The following is a 12,591-nucleotide window of genomic DNA, read 5'->3' as shown; positions in this document are numbered from 1 at the left end:
ACCAATATATGAAAATAAATTTATTGCATATTAGAGGGAGACAATGGGCTCCACCATTGAAAACAAAGAAAACTTAATCCAATCTCGCGTTCAAAAAATTAGAAACTATTACAGGTTTGAAATTAAAAATAATCCAGCTATTCAATAGCAATTTTTCTATGCGTTTTCCAGGTCACTGATCGTAGGTAAGGAAGTTATCCAAACCGGTAACGTGTCGTGCTAAAGCCCGCCCGTCATCCGTTGGCGTGCTGAAGGCTATGCGCTCCATAGGTATCTCCTGGCCGAGCACTGTGTGATACTGGACGGCTCGCAGCAGCTTACTGGCAATCCCGCTCCGTCGGTGCAAAGGAGAAACCCAGATCCGGGACACGCCGCAGCTGCAAGGATCAAGGGGAACAATTAATAATAACCAAAATATAAAAAAAACATGTGGCATACCTAGCCTCATAGGTCTCCTCGCTAAAGTAATCCGTGCCATCGACCTGGATGAAGCGGTGGGCCTGCGACAGGGGCTGCACCAGGCAGAATCCCACAATTTGCTGCTTTCGTACTGCCAGGTAGGCCACGAACACCTTTGGCACAATATACGAGGTGTAGCCCAGCTCCTTGTCCACCACACCGATGAGTTCCTTGAGCCTATCCAACCGAGCTGACGGAGCATTTTCGTTGATGCGAATGATCCGAGCGTCGTTAGACCACTCCGGGAAGACGGCCACAATGTCCTCATCTATCCAGCCCTTGAATCGCAGCACATGTATCGAGTTGTGGTAGTCGCGGTGCAGCTGCTCCTCCTCCGGCTCGTGAACAGTGTAAACGAGGCCGCACTGTTGACACTGCCTTGCCCCAAAGGCTTTCTGACCCGCGTCGATCTGGTACTGATTGGATCCCCCAGCTGCTGTCATAAGTTTTCTTGTAAACGTTTCAGGTCTACGGCGAGTAGTTTGCCTTACAACCGGCTGCAGTCGCTGATTGAAAATCGGAAACAGCTTAGGCTGGGATCCTGCTTCACTTGCGGAAGGTTTTTCTGGTTGAGCCACCTCGGCTACTGTGTGCTGCTCCTCCCTATCTATTGGCAAGTCGAGCGGTTCCACTTCAGGCCAATCCATCGGGTCTGACAACAAGTCGTCGAGTGCGGCCTCCTCGCTGTTCACCACCATGTACAGCTCATCTATGATTTTGTTGGCCTCCTCCTTGTGGTTGTCGGGATCTCCGATGAAAATCGTAAAGTTCTCCTCTGTGCAGATGTTGTTGCTTATGAGGAACTCCAGTAGGATTTTCTGCTGCTCGATTAGCTGGGGGTCATCCGTTTGATAGGGCAAGCGGTCACGGAAGGCAGAAAATGGATTAATGTCGGCATCAACCACTGGTTCTATGTACTCTATAGCCTTCGGGGCAGCCTCCGTGTCCATGGGCTCAGATTCGACAATGTCGCCCACCACCGAGTCATCCAGGTTCTTAAGGATCGCATCCACCGTGGCTTGTTCTGCGGAGAATATAGTGGCTGACTTTACGCGAACTCCTCTCGGCTTCCTACGAGGAGCTTGGATCAGTGCAATCTTTCCCTGACTAACGCTGGCTCGGATATTGTCCGTGATCTTCACCTCCATGCAGGTGCTGCTCCTGCGGCCAGACTTGAAGAACTTCCGCTTGCTCAGGTCCACGGTCTCCGAAGGAGGCGAGGTTTTGACGACTTCGTGGCGAATCAGCGGTATGATCGGCTCCATCTCCTCGAATGGTATGCTCGGCTGCTTGGCGTCCTCGTCGCTAAGGTCCGAGAAGTCGTCCTCCATCTGCTGCCACATGTTATTGTTGTTATTGGCGTCGTCGGCTGATATCACACTTAGCGGTTTCGCCATCTTAATGGGATCGCGAGCATTGCGGAGGATCTGATGCACTTCCTCCACCTTGGCGCGCTCTTCTCGCTTGGTGGTTATCAGGTTCTTTAGCCTCTCGTTGTTGAGCGATTTGAGTATGTGGTTTAGATCGGTGTGGGCCATTCGGTTGAAATTTGGCTTCTTTATCTTGTGGTGCACTCCCTTGTTGATATTCAACCGTTGTTGGGAAGTTGGCGACGTCCGAGTCCTCGCTCCAGGTTTCGCCCGGCCAGATCGTTTTGAACTCTTGGGAGTGCTGACCGAGTGCATGGTCTCTGAATTACCGGATTTTCTGTGGGAGTAAAAGGACATGGTGGGAATGCTGCTCTCCAGGTTCAACTTTGGCAGCTTGCTCTGCGGTGATCTCGCGTCAGAATCACTAGAGGTCGGAGTCGTGGCAACACGCTTTTGACTTTTATCCGGAATCGGTGGCTCGTGGGATAATTTTGGACTATTACTGCGACTTTTTACGATCACTGGGTTAACTTTAGATGTTCCGATAGCGGATACGGAAGGCTCAAGGCTGCTCTTTGCAAGTCCAACTGAAGAATCTAATGTGTGGTCTTCCTCGCTGACCCTCTTGGCCTTTCCTGCCGCCTTGTCCTCACTTTTCTTAATGGGTTTCAAAGCCTGATCCTCGCAGTCCAGATGTCTTTTAAAGGCACTTGTACTTCGTCTACTCGATCTGCGTGGTGCCACACTTGGGGGAGATCCCAGTTCAGAGGGCGACGACATGGCGGTGTCCTCTGGCTGCCTCCGACTCTTTGGTGTCTTTGGACTGCTGGTGTGGCTACTGCCACTGATGCTGTTCAAACGCATAGTAGTTGTAAACAACAGCGGCAGGTGCTCCTCGGTAGCAGCCACGACTACAGCCGCATCTCCTCCTTCTTTAAAGACGCCACGAGTCGATCTTTTGTTCTCCTTATTGGTCTCTGGACTGCTAGAGCACCCAGAGCTTCCCTCCGACTCGTTTGTCACAAAGAGGCTGCGTCTGTCCCTGTTGACAGCTGCGTGGGGCTTTAAGGGCGAAACCCCCAGTGTATCCGTGTCTGCATTCTCCTCGTCGGGGATCTTCCGCAGTTTGGAGACGAGGCTGCTGAACAGTTGGCGCTTGCGCTCCGAGAGGCGCGGCGTGGCCGTGCGGGTGGGGCGATTCGGATGCCCACTCCCCGTCGGCGTTTCCATTTTTTCTCACTTTATTTCAAAATTGATCTTCAAAGTTGTCCAAATATTGATAATCCCGCTTTTTTTAGTTGAGTAGTGTTGTGATCAACGTAACCAAATACAGATTTGGCGCCGGTTTTCCAACACACTTTTTCTTGGCAGCACCCCTTGATAATACATTCTTTGTGTGGAGCAGAGAGCCTAGAAAGAAAGAGATAAATTCATAATTTTCCTTCCTAAAAATATTAGTGTTCATTAAAATATATTAAAAACGAATGAAGCTTGTAAAATCAAAAAAATAACTGAATTGATAGTGTTGATAAGAGCCATAAAAATATCGATAACAGAAGGTAAGGAACATCGAAGCATCGGTGATGACATCGAGAACTCATTCGCCATTACAAAATTTTTTCTCTTTCAAAGACGTCTGGCAAAAGTGAAGTTGCTCTGAAAAAAGTTTGTGAAAAAATATAGAAACGTGCAATTCTAGTTGAAGAATCAACGCTAAGCTAGTGAATAGTTTTTTAAACCTAAGAGATACATTAAAAGAGAGGTAAGTAACGTAGAAGATGCTGGAAGTTATCTGCGAAAATTGTGGACCGGCATTATCGATTTTTTTACGACCCCAGCGACGCTACCGGTAGAGAAATACATATTTTTTCCTGTTCCGGGGGTGCTGCGCTGGACACAGGACACGTTCATACATACATATATCTTTAACAGATACATACATACGTTCGTCTATTGTAGGGGGCGTACTAAATTGGTTTAATAATAGTTTTTGGCATCTTTTCATTATTTTTGTAGATTAAAAAAATGCGTGGACGAGGCGGTTTCATTCCACGTGGTGGTGGTACCACACGGGGTGGCTACTACAATAATCGCAACTCCAGCAACTATGTGAACACCCGCACCCAGGGCAATTACCGGCCCAATGGCGGGCGGTACGAGAACAACTACCACAACAATAACAACCGCTACAGCGGAAACGGAGGCGGGGGCGGCGGTAACAGTCACTACGATAACCGGAGCCGGGATAAGTTCACCCATCATAACTCTAGCAGCAGTGGTCGCTACGAGTCCAGCTCCGGCCACAAGCGCAGCTACGTGAGTTATATTTCCAACTGCAGTGTACTACAAGATGCTAGCGACTCAAAAATGTCTAATTTAACTTAAGAGAGTAGTCAATAAAATAATTCTAAGGATGTAATAGAAAAATAGTGTATATTTTTAAGAAGAAACATGTTTGTAGTTGAGGCCCAGGGCACATCTCATCATTGACAGCTCATTACATTTAAGAAATGGGGCAGAGCTCCAAGATTTGTGCATTTCTAATTGCTGCAAGAAGCAAATTAGATGTTTGCAAATTCAAAAATACTCTTAAAACTGCCAGCGAGCATGCAGATTTTGTTTTTTGCACTCACACCTGTTTGTATTTCCGTGAATACTATAATATAGATATATTTTTGGAGGGGATATATGATGCAATCTAATGAGAAAACAATAGTGGTCCGAATATATATAGGAATATATTTTTAAACATGTATGCTAAAGTTAAAAAAATGTATAAAAAGGGGTTTCTGTTTAGTGATTATTCACAGTACCAGCAATAATTTCTCTTTAAAGAACATTTTTGAGTAATTGCCATCGGCACTTTGTAGTATATCTGTGTCGAGTAGTATACAAATCATAATGAATTCTATTTTTAATGTATTTAGGACTCATCGCGTGACCGCAGCGACGACCGCAAACGCCCGCGTCAAGACGTAAGTTAAATCCTGTCCTTTACAATGCTAAACGCACGATAATCGAAAGGTCTCCTCCATATTAATATGCAATTAAGCCATGCTCCATGTACTTTGTAATGTTAATGACTCTTCACATATTTATAGCACTGTTTGTGAAGCTTAAACGCGGGATTTGAGTTGAGCCTATATATATAGAGCGTTAAAGCATACAATGTTTCTGAAAAAAAAAAAAATTATTATAAATTAAAAATAAAAAAATTTAAGAGACAGCAAACAGCGCGGACTCAAAGTGGCCAGACAAGCACTTTGGAGCACCGTATAACCATATACCATTATGTGTGGTTGGTTTAAATCTGTATCTTGCCCAATAGCATCGACAAAGTAGAGAGACAGCGATCGATATGATCCGTACAGAACCGATCCCGAACCGAACCGATCCGCACCGATCTGATCTGATCTGATCAAGTGCAGCCGAAATTCCGACTAACATGAGAAAGCGAAAAGCGGTTGATACGATTTTGATCTATATATTATCTCTTGTGTATTCTATCAGCAGTCAAATTTGTCCCCATATATATATATATCGAGCACAGACAATAATAACAATATAATAATATCAATAATAATAATATTTGTCAGTGTGTACGTACATCTGCATATGTGTCGATCGATCTCGATCCAAATCCAAATAGCTATGCGTCTAAGGTTCTCTCCATCATGCTCTACCACACACACACACGCTGCAGGACCAGCATATAACTATATATATATCAGCATATTGCTATATGACCCACAAACTATCAATCAGAATCAGAAATGTAATACTATTTATTACTATATATATAAATATAGCAATTCCTTATAATTTATAAATATGTACCAATTTTGTTCGCAAAAAAATCAAAATCAAATCGAAACCAAATATCAAATCAATGCTCCTACACACCTTCCTACTCATCAATCGTCATAGGATTACCGTCGTACGTCCTCCTCGAACGATCGCAGCGATCGTCCCTCGTCCTCGTCGCAGAATGTTGGATCCTCATCCTCATCGAATTACCAACATCGCAGCAGCACCGGCGGCGGCGGCAACGGTGGCGGTGGCGGTGGAGGCAGCTCCAGTACATACCGCCAGCGCGATGATTCAACCAGCGGCAGCCGCCATCAGAGGGATGGTTCGATGGGTCCGCCCAAACGGATGTTAAGGAGCGTGGCTGGCACAAGCTATATATCCCGACCACGTGGCACCATGAACATGCGCGGCGGAATGATGCGCACCGGTATGCGGGTGGGTGGGATGCGAGTAGTTCGCACCCGGGTCAACGAGTCGAATGACCTGCGTACCATGCGCCGCCAACTGCTCTATGCTCAGCAGAAAGATCGGGCCCGCCTGCTTAAGATTCAGCAGCTGAAAAGGTAAATAGACAAAAACGAAATAAGAAACAAAAATCAGAATCAGAATCAGAACAAATCAAACCAAAAATACGAGTCCCAAATACAAAAAACCAAATCAGAGTTTATCGTCCGCGAACGAATGTCAACTGTTGTGTATCAAATTTTTATTGAGAAAGATGTCAGTGAGACTGATATGCATCTAGATGGCATCCAGATGGACAATATGAACAATGATCCACTGGACAGAGAATAAATAGATTAATGTGTATTATTGTGTAACTATAGTAGATTGAACTGAAAAATTGCCAATGCCAATTGGCATATCAAAATCAACACCCCCAAAACACTGTAGTGTGACAGTAATTAGTTAGTTATGCCCAGCTTTTGTAGAAAAAACGGGCAAAAAATATCTTCCTTGTCCATCTTGACATGACTTCAAATTCGAATTCGATTCATTCCCCAAAATAATATAGCTCGTTGCGACGCCAACGCCAGGGAGGGAATAGCAGTGACAACTCCAGTGACAATGAGGAGAAGGATGGCGATGCCGAGAAGAGCAAGAAAAAGAAAAGCAAAGACAAGGACAATGACGATGATGATGATGATGACGACGACGATGATGACGAAGACGACGATGAGGACGATGATAAGGACGAAAAGAGTAAGAAGTCATCGCCGGGCAAAAAGCGCAGCAGTATCAAGTCAGAACCGAAAGATGATAAGAGCGACGCCGAGGAAGATGACCATGATGACGAGAAGGACCATAATGAGTCCGATGCCAAGAGCGCCAAGCATGATGGCTCCGATGACGAGGACGGCGAGAAGGAAAAGGGCGAGGACGAAGCCGGTGACGGCGATAAGTCCGATGAGAAGCCCAAATCTTCGAGCGCTGCCGAAAAGTCCTCCAGTTCAGGTAAGAAGAAGGATAAGGACAGCGGCGACTCGAAGGATTCCAAGTCGAAGAAGTCCTCGTCTTCGGCCAAGAAGGATCGCTCGTCGCGCAAGGACAAGGACGATTCGGGCGACGAGCGGAGCAAGGACCGCCGTAGCTCCCGTCATCGCGATGATGACCACAACACCAACCGCAAGCGCACCTTCATCAAGCTCATTTGCGTTCACTGTCGGGTCAAGTGTGTTACTTTCAAGGTAGGTGTAGTGGGCTTCTCCCCTGGAATCTTTGAACCTCTACTTATTTCGCTTTTAATCCGCAGGAGTACAACTACCACTTGAACTCACGCACCCACAAGAACTCCATGCGCCAAGTGGCCCTTAACCAGCGCGCTGATCTTCAACGCATGCGCGCACGGCAGCGCACCACCCAGCGCGAGATTGAGGAGAACAGCAAAGAGGAGCATGAGTCCCGCTATTGCCGCCTCTGCCGTTTGGCCTACCGCCAGCCCAAGAATCTTCACCAGGCCTCCGAGCATCACAAGACCATCAAGAAGTTCCTGATGCCGTACTGCGGGTCGTGCCATTTGGCCTTTAAGAATGCCATGCTCTACGAGAACCATCGCTGTTCTCTAGATCACATCCGGGTATGACTTAATAGTTTTTTATTTTGAATTCCTCATTAAAATGCTTCTCTTCTTACAGAACAAGGCTCGAAATGACGAGTCTGGGTCGGATGACAGTGTGGATGAGCGCGAGATCGATTTGAACAAGTTCATGACCGTGGACTCTGTGGGCGAAATCGATGTGGACGTTATGGACGCCGATGTGGACGCCATGGTGACCGAGGCGGAGAATGCGCTGAAGAGCACCGACGAGGAGACTCGCAAGCGCGGTCTTATCGGCCCGGAGTACATCAAATCCATTGAGGCATTCTACTGCGAACTGTGCAATCACTACTCTGGCAAAGTCGGGGACATTTCTCTGGAGGATTACACCAAAAAGCACTGTCTGTCGCATTCCCACGTCAAGGCCTTCCTGCGCCAAAAGGATGAGAACGAGAAGAAGAACAAGTCGTTGGAAGCCGAGGAGGACGACCAGGAGGAGGGCGATGAGAAGAAGGCCGCCGATGACGAGGCAGAGGCCGATGAAGAAGAGATCGATGCCAAAATCGATGAAGATGAAGACGACGAGGAGGAGGAGTACGGTGATGAAGATCACCCGGATGACAACAATGATGAAAATATGTGGGAGGCGGTCGACAAGGACCTCGGTGATCTCCTGGCTGAAGTCGACCAGGAAGAAGAGGAGGAAGAGGACGAGTCTGTGCTCAACATTGACATTGAAAGGTGAGCTCGGATCGGGATACCCTATCTTTGATTTAAAAAATAAAAAATATTTATTGTTACAGTGAGAAGAACAAGCTGAAAGACGCCAAAGAGGAAGCTAATGGCGATGCCGAGGAGGAAGAGGAGAAGGACAACGCATCGGTTACCAAGTCACCAGAGAAGAAACCCGCCGCTTCGCCAGTAACCCCGAGCAAGGCGGTCAAGCAGCCGGTAAAGAAAGCCACGCCCAAGCAGCCAGTCAAAGCCGCCAAACCAGGTCCGGCTTCCACGAAACGCAATGTCGTGGTCAGCGTGAAGCGTACCTCGAACGCGACCATCAAAGCAGCCACCAAGTCCTCGGCCAATTCGACCAGCAGCGACTCCAAATAAGTCTCACTTCATCAACGAAAGCAAAAGTAATCTATTTACTCCCTATAGCCACAACCAATCCCAGTGATTTGGTTGCAACAAAAACAAGAAACATATTTCAAATATAAACATAACCTGTAGTGGGCTCCAAGAAAAGCACACGACGATACCCAACCAGAGCTGTCTCCAGCCGGTTTAATAAATGTCTAGACCTAACTGAACCAACCTGTGTCCGTGTCTTTATAAGGCGTCTGTTGAGGATTGTGTTAGCGTATGGAGTGAAGTACCTTTCTTGTCGCGGCTGAACCTTTCGCTGAATCAGTCGAGCGGCTCGTTTGGACCTTTCTAAAATGGCCGAGAGTCTGGCCGGTTGCCCACCTGGCCCGAACAATGGCAGAGAAATGCCTGTCGGCCGCCAATTTGCTGCCCCTTCAAGGTGCCCCCACCCAGATGGCATGTAATTGCCAGCTGCGTTGTCCAAAATGGTGCACGCCGAATGAGATTAACAAGTGGAGGCAGTACAGTTCATGCCACAAGCTTTTTGTATCATAATTTTTATTAAAATTATTATTTTCTATTTTTTTTATTGTTTTTCGCTCAAAAATAAATTAAATTATTGTTTTTACAGATAACACGACACTGGGAGTCATGTCCCTTATCTGCTTGAAGCACTTGGCGTGATGTGTGCTCTTCCTGATTCCATTCGGAATGTATTTATTAACCTATTGGGTGGCACAAGTGGTTGCCGTTTCCGCCTGATACCTGCCACTTGCTACTTGCCACTGCAGCGGTCTGCGGCAAAAGACAATGCCAACGGAACTGTTGCGGCTGCAACCGAAAGGAAAATACATTTCATTTCATAATTTTTCTACATATTTCTGCCAAATTAACTTTCACCGCATCGTTGTCAGGTGGTGGTAGGATGGAATCTTCGTCTTCGTCTTCGGCTGTTATGCAATCTGTCACTTTATATGCGTGTTGTCTGTTCGGTGGCAGTCGGTCGGCCTTTCTCACCTGCCATCCGATGCAATCCAACTCCAACTCCAACCCGATCCGTTCCAGCTTCCTTTCTACGCCGGGGCCATTAAGTGGGGCTCTGTCACACAATGTCAAGTTGTGATTTGATTACTTGCCACAACATCAGGTTTTCTTTCGGTGTTTTGGATTTTAGCCAGCTCTGCTTGGTCCACCAGCTACAGAGCTTCCCCAGCTCACGAGTTGGAGCCTAATCCCTGGCAATCGCTCATTCACTTTGGGTAAATTGCATTCATGTTTTGACGCTAGATTTATGCGCACATTGTTCTGCCACAAATCCGGTTTTCGTCTCAGGCGCCGCCGTTCCATTGTGGTCCGGGGTATTACTATTAACATTTAATTTGTGATTCCATGTCTGTTGCTTTTTAGTTACGTTTTTTGTTGTGGTTTTTTGGGGCTTCTATTAAGAAATTTTAGCGGTGTCATTGCACTGACAGAAATAAGTCCTTAAGAACCCTGCGTTATAAACTTACTTAAAGGATAATATGTACTTAGTATTCTTTTATAACCTAAGTACCCTTTGTATCCTAAAATTCAGAACCAGATATATAAGCTTATATAATATCTTGAAACTATATCCTTAATATCCTTATACGCTTAATTTTAACCAACTTTTAACCCTGGTTTCTCCGAGTGCCCTGTTTCAGCCATCTTCCTGTTGGTCGGCCACTTTTTGCACATGTTACGATTTAAATGCCAAGGTGCTGAGCTTGCCGCTGGGGACTTGGACAACTTGGACGAAAAAAAAATCCAGTTATCCACGGGTCCCGCAATTCGGTTAATGCCAGACACTGCCGATGGATTCTCCGCCAGAATCAGAAGCCGCATCGCCACTCATAAATTGTGTTAAATGGAATAGTTTGACGCTCGTATTGAAATGTCAGTGGTATCTCCGTGGATGTCTTTGGATCTTGGATCTTGGATCTTGGATCTCGCCACCATGGCCATTCATCTCATTCAGATGTACAGGCGACTGTGCGGGTGCGTGGCTAATTGCCGCTGTTTTGGCCAAAAGGCTTTGTTGGCCAAGTTTTCACATCGTTAACAATATGATGTGTTTGTTTTGTTGTCTTTCGCCGAGGGATTATTGCTTTTCAGTTTGTTGGAGTTTCTTGTAAAAAACCTTGGCACTCAAAGGCCCGGAATTTGCATACATTTACAAAAGCGTTGAGATTGGAGAAAAATGTTGGTAATGATTTGATTGTGGGCATTTGTAATCTCCGATCAGTCATTGTCTCTAGCATTTTGTGAAAAAAATTAGCGAACCAGAGTTACAACATTGTCACCGAAGCTCAGGCTGGGTTAAGCTTTTTTCTTAAATCTTTGATTGCATTTAATTAAATAGCAAAGTGCAGTTTGTTTTAATGTGTATTGAGGGGTAATAGTTTTACTAATTATTCTAAAATACAGTTGTAATAATATTTAACATTTCTGCTAAGCTCTAAACATAAAATATTCCATAAAGTTTAGTATTCATTTATCATTTTTAGTGATCTTTAAAGAGTTATCTGGGTAGGTTACGACTTATAAAAATAATATAAAGACTTTTAATAAAAAGCACCAACAAAAATCAAACCAAAATCATTTTAACTTTAACTACCATTTTGTTACTAATATTTTCAATTTAACTAGCTTGTTTTTAAAAGGCATTTTAATAGTTTCTTAAAGTTTAAATGATTCTTTTTGTAGCCTCGGCCAGCAAACCTTTGTGCCGAAAGTTCTCTCGACTATTATTTCTGTTTAAGCATAAGTTAGTTCCTTGGATTCTTTCCAAGTGGCCAATAAATCCCAGGCAATGTGTAAACCGCCAACCGCAAGCTCTTTCAAGACAAGTTAATTGCGCGGCTTGTGGCCAAAGTTAACATGGCCAATCGGCCAATTGGGACAGTAGGCAAATGAACTTTATGGCAAGTGCACTTTATGGATGATGGGCCCAGTTCCGCCTCGCCCCACTTATGCAACCTGCCGCCGCCGCCGCCGCCGTCAGTCAGTGCGATAACCATTTTTGGCACGCAATTCAAATTAAGTCAGCCAGGAGATGTCTGGGAGCTGATACCGAATACCAAAGACTACATGGATGTGGATGTGGAACTATGGCGAGTTATAATCTAATTAAACCGATGAAGCAGATCTCTTTATGTGGGTCTCTTGTACATATATTTGTAGTATCTGCAGATACATTCTTCTCACGCCCAAAATGTAAATGAAGCCATCCGGCTGTGTCATGGGGGGGAGTCACCCAGGTGGCAGGGCCCAGGGGCCACCAGGGGTTTCTCTTGGCTAATGCCGACGAGTTTACACGGCCGACTGAGTGCCTGTGACTTGTAGTGTGAAAATCTCGGCGGCGCTTCTTATTTTTCCTATTTTATGAATATATTTCTCTTTTATTTTTCAACACTCATTCACGGCTCTGTCATTGTTTGCAACTTAGTTTTGGGTCTGAGCTGAGCTGGGCTGATGTCTGATGATTGCAACGCTTTCCCGATTCCACTCCGACTCCATTAAAGTCAACGGATCTGTGGCGAAATCGAAGTTGGAGAGTCGAAAACAATAACCCAAAGCATCTGATTAGTGCGTAATAATCTTTTCTTTGCCCCTTGATCTGATCGTTTGGTATCTATAAAGTCTATAAATAACGACAAGGTCGACGGCAGTTGCTTGCCAGATCCCATTATATACTATAATATCAATTGTCTGGCTCCCCCATTGGATCTTAGCTTGGCGTGAATGGAAAGCATTAAATTATTGCACAGCGGGCAGCAGGCAGTACGGTGCAGGCATTATCGCTGA

General features: G+C 45.5%; 2 protein-coding genes across 2 annotated transcripts; one reads left to right on the top strand and one right to left on the bottom strand.

Annotated features, from left to right (window-relative positions):
• Window positions 1-5: 5 nt before the first annotated feature.
• Window positions 6-3,308, bottom strand: LOC6506494 (N-acetyltransferase eco). The gene is made up of 2 exons (XM_001957733.4): window positions 439-3,308; window positions 6-377 (listed from the first exon to the last, which is right to left on the bottom strand). The coding sequence occupies exons 1-2, from the start codon at window positions 3,057-3,059 to the stop codon at window positions 173-175; spliced, it is 2,826 nt and encodes a 941-aa protein (XP_001957769.1). The 5' UTR covers window positions 3,060-3,308; the 3' UTR covers window positions 6-172.
• Window positions 3,309-3,410: 102 nt separating this feature from the next.
• LOC6493446 (glutamic acid-rich protein) lies at window positions 3,411-8,987 on the top strand. The gene is made up of 8 exons (XM_001957734.4): window positions 3,411-3,591; window positions 3,846-4,145; window positions 4,757-4,804; window positions 5,757-6,202; window positions 6,655-7,327; window positions 7,393-7,716; window positions 7,775-8,418; window positions 8,481-8,987. Exons 2-8 carry the CDS (start codon window positions 3,855-3,857, stop codon window positions 8,785-8,787), a joined length of 2,733 nt encoding a protein of 910 aa, XP_001957770.1. The 5' UTR covers window positions 3,411-3,591; window positions 3,846-3,854; the 3' UTR covers window positions 8,788-8,987.
• The last annotated feature ends 3,604 nt before the right edge of the window (window positions 8,988-12,591 follow it).

This window comes from Drosophila ananassae, chromosome 2R, assembly GCF_017639315.1.
Source record: "Drosophila ananassae strain 14024-0371.13 chromosome 2R, ASM1763931v2, whole genome shotgun sequence".
Classification (NCBI taxonomy): Eukaryota; Metazoa; Arthropoda; class Insecta; order Diptera; family Drosophilidae; genus Drosophila; species Drosophila ananassae.
This window is presented reverse-complemented; position numbering and strand designations above follow the sequence as displayed.

What these genes read in the sequence shown, in the direction of transcription:
- LOC6493446 (XM_001957734.4), top strand. Translation starts at nt 3,855, where the DNA reads ATGCGTGGACGAGGCGGTTTCATTCCACGTGGTGGTGGTACCACACGG. An exon ending in AAGATTCAGCAGCTGAAAAG is followed by an intron (nt 6,203 to 6,654) that starts GTAAATAGACAA and finishes AAAATAATATAG; the next exon opens with CTCGTTGCGACGCCAACGCC. An exon ending in CTCAACATTGACATTGAAAG is followed by an intron (nt 8,419 to 8,480) that starts GTGAGCTCGGAT and finishes TTATTGTTACAG; the next exon opens with TGAGAAGAACAAGCTGAAAG.
- LOC6506494 (XM_001957733.4), bottom strand. Translation starts at nt 3,059, where the DNA reads ATGGAAACGCCGACGGGGAGTGGGCATCCGAATCGCCCCACCCGCACG. An exon ending in GAGGAGACCTATGAGGCTAG is followed by an intron (nt 378 to 438) that starts GTATGCCACATG and finishes TGATCCTTGCAG; the next exon opens with CTGCGGCGTGTCCCGGATCT.